Source organism: Hippocampus bargibanti, linkage group LG04 (assembly GCF_051943395.1).
Source record: "Hippocampus bargibanti isolate YZ-2025 linkage group LG04, ASM5194339v1, whole genome shotgun sequence".
Taxonomy (NCBI): Eukaryota; Metazoa; Chordata; class Actinopteri; order Syngnathiformes; family Syngnathidae; genus Hippocampus; species Hippocampus bargibanti.
The window spans coordinates 18,815,907-18,842,120 of NC_142737.1; the positions used below are offsets into that span (position 1 = coordinate 18,815,907).

Below are 26,214 nucleotides of genomic sequence, written 5' to 3' on the forward strand. Positions count from 1 at the left end.
CTAAATTATTCGTGCTCTGATATCTTATTTCAGGCACCTGTCTGTCGACAGGACTTCTCTGATAATTTCCAAATTATCCACAGTAAATCTAAGTGACCGATGATCGTCCTTTCCTTTCAGGTTTTCCCTTCAAGGGGTCGCCACAGCAAATCAGTGTCCTCCATCTTTAGAGGTTTGATCCACATGTTTGTTTTGGCCACGCTTTTACATCGGATGCCCTTCCTGACACAACCCTCTGTATTTATCCGGGCTTGGGACCGGTGACCGATGATCAAATGAATCCACTTGTGTGTACCGGCCAGTAATGTAGTCTCAGTATAAATGTGCCTGGCTCCAGAATGGTGCCTAGGTCTGTGAAAAGAAATTTGGGAGCAAACAGCATCATGCAGACCAAGGAACACAGGGTTGACTCGGGATACGTTTAAAGCCTGATTAGGATAATAAAGGATGAAATAAAAACAATTGACTCAGCAATGTTTGATCGATCATATTGAAATACAGTATCAGACCATGACAAACCTTCCAAGACCAAACATCCACCTGAACTTTCAACCCAAAAAAGGAGAGCACTTGATCTGAGTTTTACCTGTGATTGATGAACTGCAGAGGTCCAGAAATAAAGTGGAGAATCTGGAAATAGGAAAACTATGAGTCGCACATGGTACAGATCTGGCCTTTGTGGAAGACTGAAGAGAAGAACAACATGGTTCCAAGAGAATCATAAAGGTTGACTGGTAAAAGTAACACTGCACATTGTGGTGGAAACACCGCCCCCCACTGCCAAACATGTTGGTGGCATCGTAGTCTGCGGCTGCTTTATTTCAGAAGGGATAAGGAAGATGGATGGAGACAATTACGGGGCCATTTTGGAAGCAAACCTGCAAAATACCAGCGGTGGGGATGGATATTGACCTCACAACAAGACAAAGATCCGAAATACTACAGCAAACTCTATAATGGAATGGTTCAAAACTAGAGATATCCAGGTGTTGTTAGAATGGACCAGGTCAAAGTCTCACACTTTTCATCAAATCCACCGTATCTTCTGGTGTATAAGACGCACCACCATTGAATGGTGTATTTACAAACCTTTTCATTAGATAAGCCGCACCTTCAATGAATGAAAAAAAATCAAATATAGTATAGAAATATATACATTTTCCAAAGAGGAAGCATACCACATTATAAGGCACTACAGGAGAGGCTGGGGTTACGCACTACTTCCACAGGGGGTAATGGAGGCGGTGGCTGCAGACAGCAGTTGCAAGACCAGTTGTGGCTTAATAGCATTCTCTCTATAGTTTCATCTCTTCTTATTTATAATTTTACCTGTGATTTTATTTATGTCGCTGTTTTGTGATTGTAAAGTGTCCTTGAGAGCTTTGAAAGGCGCTTATGAATAATAATGTATTATTATTATACATATCGGTCAACCTTGGCTAATAGTTGCCCTTATAAATGATTACAATTCCTGTAAAAAAGTTGTAGTACGCCGTACATTATTTTCAATGATAAAAAAAACGCTAACACAAGCGGAAATAGTTTGCGGCGCATGCGCACATTATGCTTTCATAAGCGACCGTACGCAGAGATAAAAAATATATACATATGATCGAGTATTACTTTTCCTCCCCTTATTAGTGATTGCAATTGCTCTTATTAAGCGATAATAAACCTTACAAACACAACCTGACACATAATTATTTACTTATAGCAACATGATGAGACTTGCTTTTGGCTACATTTTCCACGTGTCCGGCAGTGTTAAAGTAGCTCTTTAGATCCTAAAATCCACTTGCAGCAACTTTTACATCCTTTTTACACGGAACGCAGAATGAAAACTAAGGACCTTTTGTCGACGATCTTATTCATCCAGAGTATTCACCTTGGAGACTCTCCCATTCTTTATGGTGGTGACCCAATGCTAGAGTTTTTCTCTTTTTACTTGGCGGTTCTCCGTGTTTGCAAGGTGGTGTTGGTGGTGACAGTTTGATGTTTCTCTTTCATCGAAAGCAGGTTCGTTGTCAGATCACCCAGGGAAGTGACACGCAGATGTATCCCAGAGCTTGATCGTGGCTTGGAGTCGAGCAAGTTGTGCTGCGAAACTCCGTCCGATGTTGAGCGGGTCTCTGGGAGCTGCGTGTCTGTCTGGGTCTGAGTCTGAGATGATTCTGCCCCGTGATTCCCCCCATCTCTGTGTCCCACGCTGGCTACTTGTATACCCTTGGTCTGCGTGGGAATGAGTCAGGCTCACTTGACATCAAAGAGTTGAAAGGCGCACTTCCTTTTGACAATAAAGCTGACTTTGACTTTTGACTTTGACTTTCCGCGTGACGCCACAGATCCCAAAAAGCAGGCAGGAGGGAGCAGCAGGTTGCATTTCACAAATTGTTTTAAAATAAAGTCAGCAGGAACAAAATCTAAAACATCAGTCATCCGAACAGAAAAGTACAAAGTATCAAAGAAAACCATGAGTTAAAATCTGCCAAGATGAAACAAACCTGACAGGGTGAAGCAAGCACATACACAGAAGAATGACCCGTCACCGAATGGTCGTGCCGGGAGTCCTTTTAACTGCCACTAATGAAGACGACCAACATCTGTGCAACTGAGGGCTGAGCTGACAGCACTACCTGTTGGTCGCCAACCAGAACGTGACAGTCTGCCACTGATCGGAATGACCAACACCTGTGCAGGTGCAGGCGGGGCCGACAGCGCCACCCGTTGGTCGCCAACCAAATCAGGACACTCCCATCAGAATCAGAATTTTGCACGTTTATTGAGAAAATATCACACGAGTTTTGTTCTACTTCCTGAATTGTTCTGTGTTGATCCCCGTCACACTCACTCACTCACTCACTCACACGATTTTACATCTTTGTTTGAAATGTGGTTAAAAGTATACTATAAAATGTCAAGAGTTTTGCCAAGTTTTAGGGAGGCATTCTGTATGTCTGGGTTGAAAAGAACGAGCCCAAACCTCAACCACAATTAGCATGAGCCAGGACACGTTAGCCAGGCCGAAAATTTTCCAGACTGTGTCCCAAAGGTAGAATATCTCAAAGTAAAAAAAAATCACCTGCCAGACTAAAGTGAAACATGCAAATGTAGAGTTATGCCGCCACCTATGGGCACATGAACGTCAATTGCAGCAGTACAGTAACGTCACACTTTCTGATGTTCTTTTTTCCTTTCGGCTTTTCCCTTCAGGGGTCGCCACAGCGAATCAGTGTCCTCCATCTTCAGGTTTGATTCGCATGTTTGCTTTAATAATAACATAAATAATCATAAAAATAAAACATAATAACATAAATAATAATAATAATAATAATAATAATAATAATAATAATATTTTTTTTTCTAAGCGCGTTTTAAAATTCTCAAGGATACTTTACAGTCATGGGATAAGAACTTTGTTTTCTGCGGGTGAGCAGTGGCAGCCATTCGCGCCAGCGTTCACTCAATAATATCACCACGAGACTGAATGGCAATAAGCTTTTTATTTAAACATTAAGGCAGTGTCTTATTTGTTTTCCATTTGTACACTGCTATCCACAAAGCTTGCTGGTGGGCAGGTAGAATTTATCCATGTTTTTTTTTGTAGTAACAACCTAGAAGCAAGCCACATAAATATTTACATCTATTTAGTTTTATATACAATCCTTGCTATTATACAGTGGGATACAATTACATAAAAACGTTTTAAACAAAATGTTTGAACAATGTTATAATTTCCCCATATCCCCCAGGGACCACATCAGAGATACAAGGAAACGGGGGATGGACAAAACAGTGTGAGCAAAGGCAAAATGATGCATGCTAAAATTCAATTTAGTATTGTATATGCTTTAAAATCAATGGATTAGTCTGTCATCTGTTAAAGCAAAAGCTAGATATGGCTTAGTTGGTTTATGGTCACATTCTTAAACTTCATCGATGGATTTATGACAAAACACGGAGGAAGATATAATGTACAATATCTGGCGAAATTACACAAAGACCACTTGTCTTCTCCTGGGGACAAAATGCTCCAATCCCACCTAGGAGACCACTGAGATAAGCCTTGTGCAGGCATGACATGCTTCAGCACCCACAGGCAAGGTGGAGGAGGGAGAGGAGGTAGTCCTAGAACAGTCAACATGTGGACGTCGCTGTGCTCAAATAAACTACAAGATGGAGGAAACTTCGAATTTCCAGGCAATGGCTTCCAAAATTGGAGACTTGACACAGAGTGGATCAAATTGACACTTTGTTTGAAATCATTTCCCATAATTTCTCTTGAACCCGACCAAATGCAGGCGCAGTGAAGTAAACTGTCACAAGTTGTCGCCAGGGACAAAAAAAACAAACAAACAAACATTGAATGGAGGACTGAGTGCTTCTGTGTGTGGTTTCAAAGCTCGGCGGTTCTCCTGTGTGGTTGACAGATGGACAGATAAAGACATTTCTGTTGCTTCTCTGTTAGTACATTTCCCAGCATGGGAACCCTGGCAAGCGAAGGGGAAAAAAACAATTGTGCGTCACTTGGTAACTTCAGTACTGTGCGTGTAAAATAAATGGCACTTACCACTAAGAATATATTATAATGTACAAAGGTTGCACAGACATGAAGCTATGGGCCTTCCTCTATGCAGTACAAGGTTAATGGTCAGACTGTCACAACAGCTGCAAGATGAAATTCTGGCAGCTCAGCTGAAGACGATGCAAAGGACTGAGGCACGCCTTGTCAATATGAAGGACCAGCTCGACGTGTCCTTCACTCACATGATTGTCGCTTGTGTTATTTGAAATGACTGGTGGTGGTTTGACAAGTGGAGCACAGGATGCATTCCACCATGGGCTCCCATGATATTCTCAAGTCCTTTTGTCACCGGATTCTCCACGATGCCCTCCTGGACAGGCCGACAACTAAGTGCTTAATATCCAAAATAACATTCCAATCAACACAGATGCAGTTAATATAAAAACAGCGAGAACGTGTCCATTGTCTGAGTGCCATCGTGTGGCTAATTGTCTCACGGGACACCTGACAGCAGCGGGCCTCAGCGCTTCCTCTGGCCCCTCGCCAATGCATGATGACATCGGCAACAGACAGCATGTTTACCCTGTAAACCAATGATATGACCCTCCTGTGCACAAATCCCTCCCCACCCTAAAAGCGTTTGTCATTGCAGATCAAGGACCACACATACAGTACAACCATAGAACGTTCACCATTAAAACATACTTTGCGTTTTGCGATTGCTTTCCAACCAGAAGTGACTTAAAAGAAGAAATAAGAAGAGAAGAAGAAAAAAATGTTTCGTCCCATCCCTTGCGTGCACTTGTGCAATTGCAGCACTGTCGACACCGTAGAGAAATGTAAGGTGGGCCTTTTGCGAGATGGACTACTGCGCTTAAGGCAGGCGCAGCAGCCACCACACTTGGGAACGAACCATAGTGATCAAGAATCCCATCCATTCAAGAAAGCGTAAGCACTTGAGTGCGGCCAAGGTTGATGTGCCCAAATTGGTAAGGCCATTGGGGAGATGCCAACACGGTTTGAAAAAAGGGGAGGAGTTGTTCAGATCTTCCTGGAGTGAGCGTGTGGACTGAAGGAAATGCAGAGTGTAATGGTGCGGGATGTTTTGCTGACGTGCACCTGTGTGTATGGTGGCGTTGTGGTTCATTCGCTGTCAGACAGGGACTCGTACTGAGACATGAGTAGGGGCTTGGGTTCCTCCTCCCAGGTGCGGCCCTGGCCCTGACCCGGCACGTGGCCGACTGCCTGCCCGGACGAAGGGGAGGGAACTGAAACCGTCCCGCTGGGGAAACGCATAATCAACGGGTTGCATGGGAAGGGAGTTGGCGTTGAACCTGAAAGAAACACAAGAGCACTGATCACTTGCTGGATGGCGGTTTTTTGCCACTTGTGAATTGACCTAATTGCAAATCCACTGTATTTTTATCTTTTTGTTATTTCTCGCTGTTTTGTGCTCATGCTGAAACATTCAACATATGACTTTGGCACTGCCTTGTGAAACTGTATGACCAAAGAACTACACTGCTGTGAATTGAGGACTTTCATTGAGATAAAAGTTGTACTTTGCCGCCATTTTTATGGCATCTCCATGGAATTTGAATCCTTTTTGGAGGGGCATCAATTACCTGTGGAGGAAGGTCTGTCCTCCCAGACTCGGTTGGTCAGTGGTGTTCTTCTGTTACAATCTCCTTCCGAGTGAACCGAGGACACTGACGATGGCCTTTCCCCCCCTGACAGGCCGGGTCCCGGAGACTTGGCCTTGCGCACATTAGAACGGCCACTGGCCTTAGAGGGCTTCCCACCACCTACAAAGAGATAATGGAACTTGAACCTGCGCCTGATGCCGCTAAACTTTAGCACACTCATTTTGCGCGGGTTGGTTTCCCGGTGACCCATTTCACATCTTGGCACTTATTCCAAAAACATGTACCTTGGGTTAATTGCAGACTGCAAATTGCCCAACTGCATGAATACAAATGGGAATGGTTGCTTGTCTTAATGCTTTATAATGCTAGGCTGAACAGTCTCGGCTCTACCTGGTCTTTTGTCTCTTGACGTGTTGCTTAGCATGAAATGAATCAAAGAATTATTGGTCTTTTTTCTTCTTTTGTGTGTGTTTAGTACAACTTTTGTCGTGCGCAGGCAGTCTGCTTGATCAGTGCTGTGCCCCCCCAAAATCTTAGATGATAGCAATACATTTGTCATCAAACCTCTTCAACTCCACTGTAACTTTTTCTCTGTGTACTCTCCTCACATATCACAACAACCCTCCCTTACCGTTTTTGTCTTGCTCTATGGCAAAAGCACAACATAAAGACATTGCCAAATATCATGCTATGTATAGTGTAAACACAGTAGCGGCACTGCTGCCGATTTTTACACACCACCAGCAACATTTTTTTGTCTTCCAAACTGAAAGGAATATTGTCCTGTCAGGGCAATAATGCAGCCAAGCCTCCTAAATTTAAGGGTCATTTAATGCAAACTTCAAGATGCCATTGCCTGCCAATCAGTTGATGGGTTTTCAAAATGTGCCCTTCTCTCCTCCCCGTATGCATCTAAAGTGAATTTTTGGTTTTCATAAAGTGAAATTAAGACATACTGGGAGGTGTTTGGAGGCGAAGTTGCTTCCCACATCTCGTACATGCCAAACCATAAACTTGTTCGGATCACTGAACACGTTAACAGGTTTTGATGTGGCTTATACATGTTTGGAGAAACTAATCACCTTGTGAGAAACTGTCATCAGTTCGTCCATCAGTGCCGCTCATAGAGACAGGCAGAGCTGACGTGAGTGGGTTAGCAGCACCGGCTGGGGAGCGTTCTTCAGGCTGATCGTTGTATTTTCCCATGAGGGCCTTTCGTATAATGGCCTCCAGACCAATGGAACTGCCGGGTGTCTCTGGAGTCGGGTGGCTGCGGACACTCACAGGTCCTGTGGACCATTCAAGATGTGTGAGTGTGTGTGTGTGTGTGTGTGTGTGTGTGTGTGTGTGTGTGTGTGTGTGTGTGTGTGTGTGTGTGTGTGTGTGTGTGCGTGCGTGCGTGTGTGTGTGTGTGTGTATTTTTTCAATCAAATCAGAAAAAAATAAAATATACATCCATTTTCCGTACCGCTTTAGGGTCACAATATTCAATTTTAATAGTGAATGTGTGATGAGAGAAGATTTTGACTCATAAAAATTGTATTCGGGAAAATATTTAGATGCAGAGAATCTTAGCAATCGGGTTCAGTCAAGACACAAGAAAGTAAACCGAAACGATGACAACCAACATGGCATGTAGGAATGTCAATAGGGAAAAAGTGACCTGCTGTTGTAGATGCTGGCATGTTGAAGATTTCTGTTCCAGGCTGACCTGCATCTGAAATTGTCAGGATGCACATTTAGAAATTGTTATCAGGCTGCAAAAGTCCGAGTAAAATACTCACTGAAATCACTTTCATTTCCCACTACGGTCATCTTCTTGATCATCTCCTGCTTCTTTGATTTCACAATAGCGGAGGTGTTCTCAGTCAGCTTGCTGAAGAAAGCTGGAGGCTGGGAGGTGTTTGGAGGTGAACGGGAGCTCATTCTGTGGGACGGATACGTACTTGATTAACAGAACGCAAAGCTGAACCAGCTCGAGTACTTTGGAGCTAACCATGCTGCATAACGTGGGGGAGAACTGATGAGCCTACGCACAGGAAGTCTGGCGCTTATCGGATAAATACTCAAAGGAAACATCACTCTCACTTATGAGGGAAATAGCAACAAAGTCTTACGCTTGCTCTCCTTGTTCATGAGGATAAGACACTCCTCCCTGGATTTCGGGCTCAGAATTAGCTCCGGCAGGTGATACCGGTTCAATACAGTCATTGGAAACACTGATCGGAGAAGACTTGGACTGAGGTGGAGACCTGCAGAACACAGACATGAGTGACCTTTTCTCCCTTCACATATCCTAATGTATTGATGAAAGATGAGAAGTCGCAGCCTCTCTCATCTCATCTCATTTTCCGTGCCGCTTATTCCTCATTAGGGTCGCGGGGGTTGCTGGAGCCTATCTCAGCTGTCTTCGGGCACGAGGCGGGGGACACCCTGAATTGGTTGCCAGCCAATCGCAGGGCACACAAAGACGTACAACAGTCACTCTCACACTCACACCTAGGGACAATTTGGAGCGGTCAATCTGCCTGCCATGCATGTTTTTGGAGTGTGGGAGGAAACCGGAGGACCCGGAGAAAACCCACGCGGGTCCGGGGAGAACATGCAAACTCCAGACAGGGAGGCCGGACCAGGACGCGAACCGGCGACCTCTGCCTATTAATATATTTATTACATGTCAGAAATAAACGTGGAGTCATGCGGGCTTTCCTTGCATGACCGCAGACAGTTGATCACGTCTACTCCTGGTATCCGGCCTTGCAATGACTCTTACCGGTCTCTGTTCCGATCTTCACCAAGGCCCTCAGGATAGCGGGTCACTTGGGGAGACTCTTGTGATGTGGGCTGGGGCTGTGAGGCACTGAGAGGGCGTGTCAAGTCCAGGATGGGTGAGCCATGATAACTTTGTTGATGCTGCTGCTGACTCTGCCTTGTGTAATCTTTCGTTATCACCTCCTGTTGTCGTAAAACAGTATTGACGTTACGTGGTCACAGGCGACAGTCAAGACGATACAGAGAGTTATGAAAATGTTAGCGTGTGGACTTACACTGATGTGCTGAGCCAAGGTCACAACCCTTTGGCTTCCTTTGACACAGGGAGAAGGTGGCTTCTGACCTGGGGACAGCCTCTCCTCAGATGGAGGACGGTACAGAACATGTGACTCCATCTTCTGTGGAGCTGGGTGTTAAAAACAAGCACAGTGACGTAATTAAAAAACAAACACACACAAAGTAATTTGCTTTGTGTCCAATCAAAGACAACAAATATGTGAATGCACCATGCAGGATTAAGAACAAGTCCACCCCTCACCATCTTAACAATGTCACATACCATAAAATGTCTGATCAGTACAGTGTCGGGAACAAATAATAATTCAGTGTTAAAGTCCTAAAACATCTTGTCAGACGAGCTTCCGAATGAAATCCAAAGCAGTTGGGATATTTTCTTACTTTTGACAAGAACTTCTATGTCGAAATGAATCTTCAACTGATCCGAACAGAATCTGACTCATGAAACGTGTACTGGATAACTAATGTAGATAATGTTCAACCAAGAAAAAGCTTCTACAGGCAAATCATGACGAAGAAAGTATCCATGAAGGTTGCCAACAAATTCATCTCCCCATTAGTGCAAATGTAAGAAGATGATGATGCAAGCTGTTCGTCGGGGATAGCGATGATTGCATGGAATCCCTCAGAGGAGACATCCTCCAAAGGCATAGTTGTTTTGACTTCTATTTGCGAGGCACAAATGACAAAAATGTCACGAAACAACAGCCTGCCTTTCTCCCTCTAGAGCAGGCATGGGCAAACTACGGCCCGCGGGCCACATACGGCCCGTTAGGCTTTTTAATCCGGCCCGCCGAATTTGCCCAAATTATAGTACAAACAGTGTCTAAAACTCATGACAAAAAGTTAGCAAACAACAGGGCAGATAACTGAAAAGTTGCCTGACCCATTTTTCACAACTTGAAGCACAATGAGACAACTAATCACATTAAAAAACATTGTAACAGAGTATAAAGTTTTTTCTAAAATCAAGAATGCACCTACTACAAATGCTACCTTGCTTAATTTACGGTAAATGTGCATGGCTGTAGATTTTGCTGCAGTAGTCGATTGTCATTGCGGTGCACAATGCAACGTTTGCTTTGCTTCCTACGAGCCACTAAGCCCCTTTCATAAGTCTCATGTACACTTTACAGTCACGGTTTAATGTAAATTTACGTTTTTTAGCGTCACATATGTTGTTAGCTTCTTTTGAATCTTTCTTCTGGTCTGAGGTTCTGTGCATCTATTTTGGAAAAAGACATGCAATTGCACGACTTTATAACGCTTGCGAAAGTCCGGAAGAAAGAAGCAGGCTTCTGATTGGCTGCCGAGTATGCAAATTTCAACTGCAGGTAGTCTATGTTTGTGTGCTCGGCGACGGTACACGCGTATTGTTTGCGCGTGAAGGCGAGGGCGTCAGTGAGGAGTTTGTTGAGCGCGCGGTCAGGACAAACCATCTATGATTTGGCGGAATTTAACACAAGTAGGTATTATTGAGCTTGAATATTTCGTTGTGTAATAATATGTTTTGAATGTTGAAAGTGATTCCATTTTTCAATAAATGTTGATTTCTTTAACTTTGCCCCTTCGATGGAAACTTATTAAAAACAGACGCAATCTTGATAAATCACAGTGCATGTTATTTTAATCTATTTCCATTTCCTCCTCCAAGTATCTGCGAAATAGTATGTAAACGCCATATTCCTTGAGACAAATTTATTAACTGATCAGGGATATTTTTCACATTTGAAAGACAGTTAATAAATTGGGTTGTAGTGTTCTTACTGTGCTATGAGGTTTGTACACACTACATTTAAAGGACAACCGGTACCATTTTTTTTTTGGTTTTCTACTGACATCAGAAAAACGTTTTATAGCATCTAAAATACCCAAATCAGGCAGGCTGATATTTTTAGTTAAATGAAAAACACCAATAAAAATGACTTCAAATGAATCCGGAAATGGTCAGTTTCAGAAGGTCCCACCCCCCTGTTCGTGACGTCACGCTAGGACGTCTTGCCTTTGATCGAGAATCAAAACAATGGCTTCAGATTCGGAGAAGATGTTTTCTTGTTACTCATCCAGTTATGAATATAATTCAAATAGTTCTAAAGAGGAAAGCATAAATGTTTGCAATTGATTCAAGGAGTCCTCCCATATCAATTCGAGCCGTCAATGACAGCAATGTAGCGCCCAGAAAATGCACAAGATTGCGCCCAAGCTCCGTTGGAAATGGGCTGATTTTTCTGTTGGGAATTTGTGTCAGCGAATATCAAATAGTTGTCTTGGTGCAACACACAACGATTCAGCATGGCGTTATTTATGTGTTTTCCTTCTAATTTCACCATCAACAGGGATCAACACGAAGTTTTCAGACCAAACAAAGTACCCAAAATGCATTGTATGTCGCTTTCTCGGTCAGGGGCGGTCCAAATGTGACATCACATGGGGATCGTCATCACCTCGAAAACAAGACTTCATGAATATTCAGCGCAAGTCTTAAAACGTGAACTATAGCTATATGCTGTGGAATCTTTGTAAAATACGCTCAGTCGAAGTCATTTGAAGTGATTTTATAAATTATGGACATAACTTGTTCAGAGTATTTCCGGCCCAAACACTCCCTCCAAATGCTCCTGGCCCGGCCCCTCTGTCAAATTTTAGAACCCAATGCGGCCCGCGAGTCAAAAAGTTTGCCCACCCCTGCTCTAGAGTCTAGACACTCCAACTTGTTATTGAATGCCAATTAACAGTACTAGTACCAGAAACACCAATGATGTTGATGTTCATGGGGATTTGAATCGCCTTATAAAAAAGCAGCCTTTGCGCTTCACACTTGCAGGTTGTACAGATGTTGTCATACTGATTTTAATATGCATGTAGACTTTTTTTCTCCATTTCTGTAAAAAAATTGTGGAGCAGAATTGCTGCTTGAGCTATTAAATGAAAAGATCAGAGATACTTAATATGCATAATCTTATCGTCAAAAGGACATTTTTAAGAGTAGTAGTTCAGTAAAAGCACTGCCATGCCACTCAACAGCTCTATTTAGACTGAAGCACAATAGCAACAGCACGCTTAAGATGGAAAATGCGTTTGAAGAATATGGATTGACTGAGCATTTAATGTGCATGTGCACTTGTCTGTGAGGCATGTGGGGCAGGTGCAAGGGAGATAGCTTGGGCGTAAATTATGATGCCAAGCAAGAAGTATGTTAAGACTTAGATGTCAGGAATCAGGAGTACCCCATCTCCCGATGACAAGCTTTGAGCTGCCGAGTCACACACCACGTGAAACAACTTAAGTCTGTCTGGTGGGTGGCATAGCATTCAGCGCACTGGCTTTCTTATGTAACTGTTACCCTGAATTGGAGTAACAGCATTTGATTATAGTGGCACTTTAATCGGGGCTCTTTAGTCACCAGACACATGCATTAAGGGAAATATGGGAATTCCGGGTCTACGGGTTATCGGTGACAAACAATCCGAAGAGGGCAGAAATGTAAATTTCATTTTATTCGAGCCCATTAATACCTCTAAAAAATGATGCTTAAAGTGAGTGGCTAAAAGGGAGGAAGGAGGCGGGCTCACGTGTGAATTTCTCGGCAAATTTACATCATAATTTAAGACAATGAAGTGATTTTCTGACTTGAAGTCTGATTAGCAATCATGATTTGAAGCTGACACCTTAAAGAACACCTGGGATGTTGCTCTTCGTCAGTGAATATAAAACGTCTGAACTTTAGATTGCATCAGTTCTCAATCAGACTCTTCAATTCATCTTAGCCAGTGGGGTAGAATCTGGGTATGCAAGAGTTTTCCCAGATGGTACCCTTGGTGGTCTTTAAATTTTGAAACATTTTATATTGTACACAAAATATTGTATAACAATTAGCAAAACAAAAATGGAAATGAATTGGGCTGATTCGATAATGCCAACCACCACAGCATGTAAAAGGCCACAGACTGACGGGGGCGTGTCTGAATGATAACAGGACCCGAGGATCAGCAGGATCTTACCATCAGTGGTGCCGCTGGCAATAAGGCCCCGTTTCATAAGAAATTTGATGCAAAATAATCGCATTTATAAAGTTGGCCGCAGTCATGGTGGTCTTACCGAGTGCTCTGAGTTCTTGTTCCTGAATGGACATCGGTTTGTTTTGAGTCTTTTCCCTAATAGGTGTTCCACTTTCCCCACGTCCAGGAGGGTTATCCATCTGCAAGTGTGGTGGTCGTCCGGAAATCGAGGAATAAGGACCTGGATATAATCCTCCCTGGCTAGGGTTGGAAAGCTTGGGGTCTGACTTGCTAGCGGGCCCATGCTGGTCTTGGACTTGCTTAGGTAATCCCCTGTTTTTGCCATCACGACTTTGTTCTTTGCCTATGCTCGAGTCCAGTGCAGGTGCATAGGCCTCGGGAGGTAAGCCAGTCCTTTGAAGATGACTATGGTAACCTTGGTATCGGGAAGCTCCTGAGGGTAGGGATCTAAGGTGGGGGAAAAAAAAGAAAAAAGTATTTCTATGAGTGCATGTGTGTTGTTAATTCACTCTTAAAATCAGTTTTCCGAGTGAATTAAAATGGTGATGGTTTGAAACGCTCAAATACTAATCTGCATTTACCGTAACACGGAGGAACTGGAGTGTTCGGCAGAGACATTCTTGCTTCCGGTATTGTGCAGGACGCTTGGCCTTTGCTGCACATTATCTTGGGTGCGAGGGGACACTGGGGAATGCTGATGGCTGTATGGCTGGGAAGAAGGTCTCACACTGCTACTGCTTGCTAAGCTGTGCTCTGTACCTGAGGCACAAACAGGTAGACATACATTCACAAATAGATTCTTTTTTTTCTTGGACTTTGATGGGTAATAAAAAGTCAGACTGTGCTCCACACCTGGTCGCCAAATGGGGGCATGCTCCACGTTTGCTCCGCTCTTTTCTCTGTCTCGTTCTCTGTCCCTGTCGCGATCCCTCTCTCGTTCTCGTTCACGCTCGCGTTCCCTCTCTCGCTCCCGGTCTCTCTCTCGATCCCTGTCTCTGTCACGATCTCTTTCACGCTCACGTTCTGAAGAGGAAGATGCACCTTGCATCTTATTCATGTGCGAGGAGCCAACTTTGTGGAAACAGAGAGACACAGTAATTATAACAATAATGCTTACTAGTATGACTGGTAACAATTCCTGGTATTACTCGTCATACCTGGTGAGATTGGGGGAGTGGTGTAAGGCCTGCCGGGGAAGGTCGTGTTTCCACCTGGGATGTAGGTGATACGATCCATTGGCGAGCTGGCTGTCCCCGCAGAGGGAGGGACCAGGACAGGTAAGTGCGGCACCTGAGATAGATCAATGATTCCTATAACAGAGGGGGAAAGAAGAGGAGAGGAAAAGGTTTAATAGCAAATATCCATGAGATTGTTTCAAGCAGGTGGTTCCAACTCATTTGTATCAACTTTTCATAATTTCAACATATTATCAAGCATATATATATATATATATATATATATATATAGATAGATAGATAGATAGATAGATAGATAGATAGATAGATAGATAGATAGATAGATAGATACATGAACCATAGTCATGCTCACACTGTGATGGAGTCTCTCTTTCGCTCAAACATAATAAGCTTTCGTTCAAACGGAACTTTGTCTTGTGCATATTTGGACTTATTGGTGTCATAATTGGTGCAGAAGGTGCCTTCACTCCTTTAGCCAATAAACACCAACAAAGTGGTCTTACCACGAGGGGCTGCGGAATAAGGCAGAGGAAGGGGCTGATCTCGTGGTGTAAGGCCCCTTAGCATGTCTGAGCGCTGGGCAGCCATAGCTGCTGCTGCAGGCCACTGGTGCATTTGCTGGGAAGTAATGTAGTCATTGAGCAACGTCTGACGGTTTTCGAGGGCCGCGGTGTCTGGAAAGCCCCGGATGAGGTAGGGATAGGGATGAGGGTACGCAGGGTTGGGGGCCAGATGGCGAGGCAAGTAGTAGGCTGTATTCAAGGGAGAAAAATATGTATTTGTCATTAGCTCGGAATTATCACTGCATGATTTGTTTTGATTTTATCTGAAGCAGGGTGATTTTGAGTATACCCATTTAAGCTTTATCATGAGAAGATTTGATGGTGTCCCCTAATGCTTTCCACGATCCCCCCATCTCCGTCCGCCACCCTCCTTACCTCATTCAGTTGTGTGCAAAGCAGTTACTATGACTGTACCTGGGTCAATGGGGATACCACGAGGCAGAGCTGCAGGATCAAAGGCCAAAGGAATTTGTCTGTAAACATCAGCTCCAAGGCCCTGCAACAGACGCTCAAACGTCTGTTGGTCAGGAACCCCTGGGAGAGGGGATTTGGTAGAACTCATTTCCCTTGGGGTCGGTGTGGCTTTACGCTCCTGAGGTTCTTTCTTACTGCAGCCTGGAGAGAAGCAAACAAAATGTACAATTAGAACAAAAAGTTAAAACATCAAATACTTCTTCATTTTGAAGACAAAAAGACAACATTCCACTTTGAATCCAAAACTTGAATTGTTGACTTAGCCCGGCAGTGGTCGCAGTAAGAAACATCAATGCCCTCACCATCATGTTGCCTTTGACTTGCCTCCCTTGAGAGTGGTGAGCAACGGTGTGATGGTCCAGGGTAGGGGTTTCTTAGAGTGCCTTTCTCCTCGTAGCCTACTGGGCTGTGATGGGATTTAGCTCCCTGCTCTGAAGTGAGTGTTAGGGGAGAAGAGCGTGGTATTGGGCTAGCGGTGCTAACCACTGCACTCGGCCGTCCTTTGGGTGCCTCTTCATAGCGTCCCCTCTCAGCACGCATCTCCAGGTGAGGGGGCGCGTTATGGTAGGAACGTGGTGAACTGGCTATGATGGAACGAACATCGTGCCGTTTACCTGAGCCAGCAGCTTCCTGCTTCATGGGTGTTCCCTGAAGAGACATTAACGGGAACATTCAATTAGGTATTGGAAGAAAAGAAAGAGTTTACAAGGCAGTTGGATGCATTTTTAAAGATATGTATACCGGTGTTATAATGCCCTCCTTTGCTGTCTGTCTGAGCTCCTCCCTGGGAATGAGGTGGATGGAGCGTCCAGCCTCCTTTACTGTGGGCACCATAGCCTCTCTGCTCTTCATTGGATCCGACAGTGACGTGGCCCCACGTGGGGGAGAGCTCTCTCTTTTCATTTGCTTTGCCTCCCTTCTCAAGTAGCTATCCTGAGGGTCCAAATGACGTGGTATACCTGTCATCATGAGAATATGGAATAGAAAAAGAGAATATTAAAATTAATCTATTGTCAGATTTCATAAAATAAATACAAATAAATAAATACATGGGTGACGCAGTTTTGACATATCGATACAGTGGATTTTCTTCTTGAGAACAAAGAGATCAAAATAACCTGGAGCTCTGAATGATTTACGTTTCGCAATCAATAGTAATTTTACCTTGAGAGATAGAACCTCTGATGTGGTGAGCATCTTTATAAGGTGTGTGATGTGGACTGTCCCTATCATGAGGCATGGCTCGACCAATAAGACCTGAAGTTGGACAAGTGGCAAAGCGAGTTTAATACTAAGAGTGGAACCTGAAAAATCCAAGACCCAACAAGATCACATTGAGCAGCTTCTACCTTCACAGTTAGAGGCAGACAGCGAATCCCTCATTGGCAAGCCTCGGGAGATGCCGCCCTCCATGACATCATAAGGACGCTTTACGCCAAGAATTTCACCAGGTTGGCTCGGCCCTCTCCCCTCATCTTTTGAGGCTTGAGAAACTGCACCTATGCCGTCCACAGAGGAAGATTTTGCAATTGTATATTTTCATACACTAAACAGAAATATGAACAAAGCATGATGACAAATTGTGTGTCACATTTTTCTTCAGTGCACACACTGTGTTTGGTATTTAGGACATCATTTGCACAGACATTGTTGGGTTCGTATAAAACACTCACGGTCGTATGTGAGGATATGTCCACTTATTCCCTCATAGACCACGTGACCTTTCGACAGGGCGTCGTCGCGCTCCCTGTCAGCACGTCCAGCACTGTCCTCTGTGATCAGACGTGTTATCGTCCCCTTATACAGCACATCAGCCGGTGTCCCCTGTGGACACAATGAGAAGATCCATACTCATCATTTCACCATGAAGCAGATGATTCAACTGATGAGATAAAATCCAAATGCATAATAATTTGGTTCAATCAGCCAAATCTAGTCTTGATTTCCATCGAATCTTTTTCCATCAATGATTTTAAAATATCCAATTGTGATCACCAGCCCCTACTATATTGTGATGGCAATTTAATATGTGATGTTTTTCCCCCCCAACCCCTTTGTATTTTTTGGGAAGTGGGGGAGCAGCAATCAACTAAGTTGTCAACATTAAGTTTTGAATGATAGAAAATAACTGATCTACCAAAAGTCAACAGCTTGTGCAACGCAAACTTTCTCTTTACTAATTTGTCTTTATAGACAGAAGGAGCCAATTGGGTGTTACATTACAGTCCAGTGGTTTGGTTAGAATTAATGAGTAGACACACAACACAATGTATTTGTTGCTAGGGTCACTAAGACCTGTCAAGAGTTGTGGTTATGCCACCGCTGCTGGGAAATCTCTTATGATCTGAAAACAAACACTATGGGCGCATGTTATATGGCTTCGGAAGCAATCGGTGCAAGGTCAATCAACTGTATTATCGTGATACAAAATGAATGTTTCTGTGCTGCTCCCTACAAGCTCAGATGTAAAACATACCATATAGATTGTAGCTAACACATTTAAAGCATAATAATGACAACCAGTACCCATTATTAATAACACAAACTTGTGGGAGGAAAGTGAGGGCAGTATCTTGCATAGAGCACATACTGTACTACATTCCATACACAAATTTGGTAGTTTGTAATGTTCACATGAGTTCATTTACATATGCCTGAAGTTATGTTGACACGGTTTTACCAATAGCAGCCCAAAATATTGTGCACTGTGGAATTTTGTCCATTTAAAATTTGTCCAATTAAAATTTCATTATGTTGTGGTTTTGGTACATTTTCTTACAGTATCCTTGACAGCCTGGATGGGGTATCGGCCGTCCAGTCCGAATTATTGTACGACAGATCATCCCACACTGTGCCACGAATACTTTTGTGTTTCCTCCCAAACTGGCATATGGTGACGGATGGGGTTCACTCATGTTTGTTACATTCTGACATGTTTTCTGACTTAGTTCACTCAGTCTTTCTGCAGGTGAACATGAATGCAGGGCAGCTTCGGAAACGATTTACGCCAATGGTATAAAAAGTAAGCCTGACAACCAAGGCAATTGTTCACACTTGGCTTCCGTAGCAGAGGTTGCTGGTTTTAGCCAACGGGGAAGGAGAGGATGTGCTAATGTGAGCCACTTGCTACAGATGCCTGAGGACATTTCTAAGGTATTAAACATTTGCTGTGCAGTGATGGTGCAGATGAAAGTGCTGGTCGGTTGTGGTTTGCACATGACAATTAACAAATCTGACAATTTAAAACTCCCGCAAAGCATGCTCGTCATGTCTATTAACTTGAGCGAGCTCTCATTTGTTTGGTTGCCTCTCCCTTTTTCTGCCATGCATGTTGTCGTGACCTTGCTGTGTCCCAAGTCCCCTGGTGCTGGTGCTATTATTTATTTTGACTTCAAGATGGCACCACGAAAGTGGCTGTATTTACAAGAGCTCCTATGTTTGGTTTTTCTGCTTATTTTTCCTTTCCTTTCCTTTCATAAAGTTTCTGTTGTGAATTTGGATTTTGTTCAATGTGAGACGAATAAAGGATATCTCATCTCATCTCAAAGACGCCACTCCTGAGGACCATCGGTCAGCCCGATGGTCATGGGCTGCAACTTGGGCTGCAACTTGGCTAAGGGCTGCAACTCAAGTACACTCTTATCACAGTCAAGACCACGAGAGGTTTCATCGAATGTGCCTTCCCCTCCTTTTGAAGTCCCGTAGCGCTCTCATTTATTTAAATGGAGAGCTCGCTCTTATTCAAGTAAATTGACTCAGTAAGTCATGAATAGAGATTGAAAATGTGTATAACACGCTTTACTATTTCATTCATTGGAATACTGTATATGTACCGTAGTTGTAAATAGCGCTTGAAAAGACAATTTACGGAATGTATACTGAATATAGGTATCTGTATATCGGGAAGGGTACTAAATAAGTGTCTATTTATTTTGGTTATATGAATGTTACTTTGCACCTTCTACCTCTTTGATCCAATTTCTCTCTGATTTCAATTCCAACTGGTAATAAAATTATGATATTCTTCAAAGACGCTTTTACACTCTTGGAGGCGAGCCATCTAACTCCACTGAAGTGAATTGAATGAGAAGCATCTGTGAGTCCTATCTATGCCAGTGTAGTGCCATGCGATCATACATGATACACAAATGTCCAATGTGATATACAATGTGATATACTGTAAACACGCTAAAGATAATAATAAGACAATAAAATTGAAAAAAATAAATACAATAAAAGTCTTTTGTTTGTGATATATCACTTGGGTTATACTCATCTTATTTGAAGGAACAAGGACAAAACAAGAACCTAAGCTCACCTGTGTAATGGAGCCGCCTCTGAAGGAGATTGATGAATCTGGATGCATTCTGGTCCCTGGGATACCCTTCGTGATACTACCTCCTTGAACAGCTAAAATGTAATTTAAAAAGGTAAGCCCAAGGTTTATGACACAAAAAGCAGCAGAAACGTTTATACTTTCAATAAGACTTTGTCACTCTCTGTTCATGCTCTGTGGCCTTCAGTTTGAATGGTCGGAATGGTGGCCACTGATGGTAATGCATGCGCTTCATCCTTGTTTTCTTTCTTTTTGCGCTAGGCAAATACATATGGTGCACAATAGCCACCAGCAGTGAAGCAACAAAAGTATTTGCCAAAAGTTAAAATCCATCACGATTAAAGAAGTGGAGTCTTGAGTGCCAGGCTGAGCTCATAATTTAATATACATACATTCCCAATATATTAATTACAAGATGTATATGAGTATGAATGACAGGACCAGCCAAACTATGAAAATATATTGTCCGAAAAATAAGGTCATAGAATCAGGTTGCCCTATTATTAGTAGTAGTAGTATGAGGAGTAAAAGTAGTAGTAGTAGTAGTAGTAGTAGTAGTAGTAGTAGTAGTAGTAGTAGTAATGATAATAATAATAATCTTCTTCTTTTCCTTTCGGCTTTTCCCCTCAGGGGTCACCACAGCGAATCAATGTCCTCCATCTATAATCTATAATAATAATAATACATTTCATTTATAAGCGCCTTTCAAAACTATGTTGTAGTAGTAGTAGTAGTAGTAGTAGTACTAGTAGTAGTAGTAGTAGTAGTAGTAGTAGTGAGATTTATGTATTTTTCATTATGTCCAAAACATACCTCTTACACCTTCATGAGCTGTGCCTTGGTTCGATAGGTTTTCAGCCTGCAAGGCAGAGCTGCGGGGGGATAATTGTTCTTGCTTTACCACAGGGAATTGACCACCTATAAAAGACACATCAATTCAGTAAAAGGACAAAAATGAAGTTGATAGTTACCGGAAAGATGGACTTTGCTATCCATTCAGTCGGAAGCAAGAATTAGAGACTTCAATTTCATTATCCTGATAAATTCACTCACCAACTTTCCTTTGATCAATCCATGACAAACTCCTTTGAGGAGAAGGCATTGTTCCATGTTCAAACCCATGTGCTGGGCCATGCAACTGTACAGGAGTTCCCTGGAAAAGCATTTACATTTTTAATAATATCCGCAACACTTGAGTATATATTTAAAGTATCCCACATGTGTCAAAACTACGGCCCTCGAGGGCCACCATCCTGTTGATGTTTTCCATTGCAATCAGGTGTGTTGCAGAGGGGAAACCTCTAAAACAGGGAGGATTGTGGTTCTGAAGGCGATGTGCTGTATCCTAATTTGAATCATTTGTGCTTTACAGTGAAACCAACTGTGTTGTATTATACCTGCGTGATAGAGCCCCCTGGTTTGCTCGAGGAAATGAGAGGTGGTGGTTCTGGCATAATGACGGGTCTCACTGCTGCCTGCCTGGCACTATCCTGTTGCAAACCAGGAAGTATCGGGTGGCCCATTTGCTGGAAAGCTGACAGGCAGAAGAAATAATGAGCGGAGAGTGAGCGCAATGCAATGAAATATATACAAAACAACCACAACATAAATTGTGATTAAGGTAAGATAAGGAGGAGTCTTTACAATTGAATTGGAGCAGGTGCTGGTCATGGCTGATCTTGGTCATGTCTCTTGGGGACATGGGGAACGGTGACAAAACTGGCCGACCCATGTTCGTGGACCTTAGGTCATCAGGGACCAGTGCGGGCCTCTTGACTTCACCATGTGTAGAGTAAGCCTGTGACTTTTCTATAAAAGCAAGACACATTTTACATCATCATTTCTGCTTCTTTTTTTATTCTGTCGTAAGGCTGTCTTTTCTTCAAATCTAGGAATATACACTTGAGCTATTATAGTTAGTTATTCACAGCTGGCTTTAAGAGACATGACTGATCGGATATTCACTTTATACAAGTTCACAGTGATCCAGTGCACGGAATAAGCTGAGGGTCCCTTTTGGATCAGGAGGGAAACAATCATTTATCAGCTCTCTCTGCCAGTGTCGCAGAAACACGTGAGTACACGGGAGGACAAACTCGAGAGCAATGAGTCAAGGTCAGGAGCCAACAGAGAAAAAAATAATTCAAACACTATGAACACCCTAAGGTTTTTTATAAATTGTCAAGCATTATGTATAATTCTCGGTAAATTTCCGGTTTTTTCTTTTCTGACATTCAGGAAACTACCAGACTGAGGATGTACAATCTGAAAACTCCGGCGTGCACCATGTAAAGAAACACAGTACATCTGGAAATAAATTAGCCAAAATATGGCAATGTGATCTGTGTGTTTCCTATGAATGAGTTCACCAAAAATCTCACGCTGTTTGGCACCATAAGAAGTTAAACATTAATGATCCTGTGGGCAACAAAAGAGGCGTACCATCCTTGTCACCAGAGGACGGGCTGCGTGGGCGCATGCGAGGGCTGCTGCTATGTGGAGCCTCCCTGTCTCTTTCTGTTTGCTGGGAATAAGGCTGCTGTTTGCCTAGCTGGCCTGAAGGCTGCTGCGGTTGTTTAACCTCCTGAGACGACTCCCCATGAGCCATGGTGATCTGCTGCTGGTACAGTGCCAAAGCATGTGGGGGCAATACAGCTTTGGTACCCCCACTCCACTGATTGCCTTGGACTGATGCTTCTGGTATCTACACACAGGATGTGAGGGAATTGAATGCCTTGTATCAACAATGTATAACAATGTCTAACAATGTACAGTATGTTCTTACTAACAATGCATAAATCCTCCATTTTTTAACAAACACGATGATTAGCAACTTGAGAACTGACTGATGATAAGTTGACAGTTTACTATGATCTCTACAGACAGTGCACAAAATAGCACATGTTCAAGGTTATGCAACTTTAAAAAAAAAGTCATTTAGGATACATTTTCAAGCTTATTTTAGTTTTGTTTGAATGGCATTATACTGAAGAAGATATGAAGAAATCAAATGGGAAAGCTGGATAGATGTTTGTTGAAGTTAAGTTTAAGTTTATTTGCACATTATTTAAACGAATGATTCAGTAAGATCAGTACTGTATTTTCCGCTGTATAAGGTGCACCCCCACTAAATGGTGTATTTTCAAACTTTTTCCATATGTAAGGTGCACCGGAATTTAAGGTGCACCGTAACAAATGACAATAGTCAAATATAATACTATACAGTGAGACCTCAACTTACGAACTTAATTGGTTCCCAGACAGAGTGTGTAAGGCGAAAAGTGTGTATCTAAAAAAAAAAAATCCCATCGGAAACCATTAAAATGGGAATAATCCGTTCCCGGGTTTCCATAAAATATACTTTTCAACTAAATAAGCCTTAAAACTACACACAACCTACCTTATCCTGTGTATAATAAATGTGCTATTGTATTGTAATGAAAGAAATACACAGCACTGTATAATAAAGTCACTTTATTTACATTTGTGATGGTCATTGATGGTTCTTAATTGACACCTGTTGCTTTCTGACTTGTAAGGTCTTGCGAAACTGAGGCATCACATTATCATTCATCATGTTGATGATTCTTATAGCCTTTTCTGAATGGAACTGTTCAATAAAAGCCTGCACATCAACTGTTGAATGGCCTGCTTCTGCTTGTCCTCTTGAAGGCAAATCAAATTCTCTGTGTTGATGACCTCATTATGGTCAGCAACAAGCTCCTCGATGTCATCTGCATTCACTTCGAGTCCCGTAGGTGCTGGCAGAGATTTTATGACAACAAAAGACGCGGAATACAACGCGACAAAAGAAGGTGGGCGGGGCGAATAAAATGGCACACTCGCGTCTAACAATCACCTTGTGCAAAGCAAACTTTTGGAGCACAAGCAAACTTTTGGAGCACAGGACATAGCGATGCACTTTCGTCGTAATCATGTCACTGGTGAGGTGACAGTGACTCGTTGAAATGAAATGAAATTGAAGTGTCGCGAGCGGCAGCCACGCCCGAGCTGTCAACTCGCACGTGACAATTTAGCGTGACACGCTGTTCCGGTGTGTGTGAAAACACTAGCTCTGATTGGCTTACCCTGACACATGACTCTACCCTTTAGCCAATCACAATCACTTCTATCGCATCTTGACAGGGGGGTGCGTTCAAGTGTAGCAACACAAAAACGTTGGCAAGTGTTTGTCACCGCTCATTCAGTTAGACAATGCGTTCCAAACAGCCTAGAGTCATAATAAGTCGTGCGCTATGCTCGAACCTGAACGCACCCCAAGTCTTGGTTGACAAACAAACAGAGCAGAGTAGACGTGTACGGCTGGTAGTTTCTTCAATTTATTCATCGTAACGCACCACATTTGAACTGAGGCTGAACACGAGCCTGTGGTGTGTCACATCTCGTCGCCGCCTGGGGCGCGCCCTGCCCCTCCTGTCACCTCCTCCGCTGCTCCATGGAGACGGCCCCTCCCATCATCATGCACCTGGGTCCCCACAGCTGATTGTCATTCCCTTGATTGTGCTTTCTGACTATATCTGCCGATCGCGCAATACAGTCGCCGAGTATTCTGAAAGCCACCATTACTACCTCCATGCCGTCAGGTCTGCCGTCACTGATCTCTCACTTACCTCTCCCTGCTGTTATTTTTGCATGCGTGCCTCAGTAAAGACTTTTTGTTCACGAGTATCTGTCTCGCCGTGTATTTTGGATCCAACCTCCCCGCTTTCCTTTCGTCACTCGAGCCCTGCCCTCAAGCCTCGAGTGCCTTGACATGGTGTTTATTTTCCGGTCTCATAATAGTAAAATTATCAGCAAAAAGCTCTAAGTAGGCGATCGACGTGTGCATTCAATGAGAAGGGGTATGGAAAGTAGCGCCGGCTGGAGCGCTGTTCGGTCGTGTGCTACAGCCGAAGATCACATTCGCCAGATCCGAAGGTCGTGTGCTTGATCAACCGGCCGTGGTGGGTGTGTATTATGAAAATAGTGCTTATTATAAGGCTTAATTTTCATAAATTTGACGTTCGTATGATGAAAAGTTCGTATTATAAGGCGTTCGTAAGTTGAGGTCTCACTGTATATAAATATATATGAGTTTTCCAAATATGAGTCACACCCATTATAAGGTGCTACAGTCGAGGCTGGGGTTACGAACTACTTCTTCTACAGGGGGTAATGGAGCCGGTGGTTGCTGACAGCATTTGCAAGACCTGTTGTGGCTCAATATCACTTCACATATAAGGCACACCGGCGTTTCATGCAAATTAACATTTTTGAAGAAAATCAGGGCTTTTGGATGTGTCTTATACACCGGAGAATATGGTACTTTAAATATGAGACTGAAAGGAAGGCCACAAGCATGAAAACGGAGGTTTCGGAATGAGTAACTCACAATCGGTGGTATGGCAGCCGCCCGCTGTTTGAGCTGCTTAAGGTCCATGGGCTTTTGCAGAGGTGATGAGATGACCCCATCATGAGTGTAGTTTAGCAGGCTTGGACGGGGAGAAGTCAATCTACAATGACATTTAGAAGAATAGAAAATGATTCAGGGTGTTTTTTTCTCACAAATTTTTGTAATGTAACCCTTGCCATAAATAAGTGACAGAAAGGCACAATTGAACATGTGAAAATACACGCGCCCACGCACACCCACAAACACACAGACACAGACACACATTCTCAAAACCTGTTGTGCATTTTCACCTGTTCTTTTCTGTGTTGTCTGTCTCTTCTACTTCATCGGCACTGCAAGTGGCACTGGAGTCGCTGTCTCCATGGGAGCCTACTTTGGCCCCATGTTCCTTTTTAGAGCTCTTGGGACAGGTCTTGACATCCTCAGCCTCTGCTGCAGAAGATTTCTTGTCTGTGGCATCACCACTGGGTGGTGGTTGGGTCAGCTCCTTGTTTGGCTCCCCTGTTTCGGTTTTTATGTCCTGCTTGATGGAGACCTCTGCATCTTCTTTGATGGGTGGTTTCACATCTCCAGCCTGCTCTGCGTCTGCTCCAGCTATGTCTTTCTCCCCGGGATTATTAACTCCAGCCTTTGACTTGTTCAAACCCTCTTGCTTGGCCTTGGTATCATCAGCTGAATGTGGTGATGGTAAACTCTCGGTGTCCGAGCTGTTGTTGGCACCACCTACCAGAAAGCAAAGCCTTATGAAAAAGATGCTGTGATACAAAAACAGGAACATTTATACTTTTTTTTCCGAATTGTGGCCTCAGATGGAGTTTGTCATCCACTTCAATACATGGATGCCACAGTTCAGATAGAGACCTCATTTATCCCGACAAGAAATAACACATAGTGCCACCCATTTAATATCTATTGCCGGTAATTAAAGGGTGTTGTACTAAGGGTTTTAGACTGCCGGTTCAGATAGTGATCATTC

The 26,214-nt window shown here is 43.2% G+C and overlaps 1 protein-coding gene across 2 annotated transcripts in view; it reads right to left on the reverse strand.

Annotated features, from left to right (window-relative positions):
* Positions 1-3,485: 3,485 nt before the first annotated feature.
* The window catches only part of ncor2 (nuclear receptor corepressor 2), a 109,439-nt gene continuing 86,710 nt past the window's right edge, over positions 3,486-26,214 (reverse strand). For both annotated transcript variants that reach the window (XM_088994563.1, XM_088994562.1), the window contains 27 exons: positions 25,529-25,961; positions 25,218-25,338; positions 22,268-22,529; positions 21,470-21,634; positions 21,223-21,359; positions 20,879-20,978; positions 20,639-20,743; positions 19,808-19,899; positions 17,163-17,313; positions 16,839-16,988; positions 16,654-16,746; positions 16,231-16,448; positions 15,792-16,137; positions 15,430-15,630; positions 14,956-15,204; positions 14,414-14,566; positions 14,109-14,327; positions 13,838-14,015; positions 13,336-13,703; positions 9,216-9,346; positions 8,942-9,123; positions 8,286-8,420; positions 7,953-8,095; positions 7,832-7,885; positions 7,251-7,457; positions 6,148-6,327; positions 3,486-5,856 (listed from right to left, as the gene is read on the reverse strand). In XM_088994563.1, coding sequence (XP_088850689.1) covers positions 5,666-5,856; positions 6,148-6,327; positions 7,251-7,457; positions 7,832-7,885; positions 7,953-8,095; positions 8,286-8,420; positions 8,942-9,123; positions 9,216-9,346; positions 13,336-13,703; positions 13,838-14,015; positions 14,109-14,327; positions 14,414-14,566; positions 14,956-15,204; positions 15,430-15,630; positions 15,792-16,137; positions 16,231-16,448; positions 16,654-16,746; positions 16,839-16,988; positions 17,163-17,313; positions 19,808-19,899; positions 20,639-20,743; positions 20,879-20,978; positions 21,223-21,359; positions 21,470-21,634; positions 22,268-22,529; positions 25,218-25,338; positions 25,529-25,961 — 4,964 coding nt within the window. In that variant the 3' untranslated portion in view covers positions 3,486-5,665. The remainder of the gene's footprint in view (positions 5,857-6,147; positions 6,328-7,250; positions 7,458-7,831; positions 7,886-7,952; positions 8,096-8,285; positions 8,421-8,941; positions 9,124-9,215; positions 9,347-13,335; positions 13,704-13,837; positions 14,016-14,108; positions 14,328-14,413; positions 14,567-14,955; positions 15,205-15,429; positions 15,631-15,791; positions 16,138-16,230; positions 16,449-16,653; positions 16,747-16,838; positions 16,989-17,162; positions 17,314-19,807; positions 19,900-20,638; positions 20,744-20,878; positions 20,979-21,222; positions 21,360-21,469; positions 21,635-22,267; positions 22,530-25,217; positions 25,339-25,528; positions 25,962-26,214) is intronic.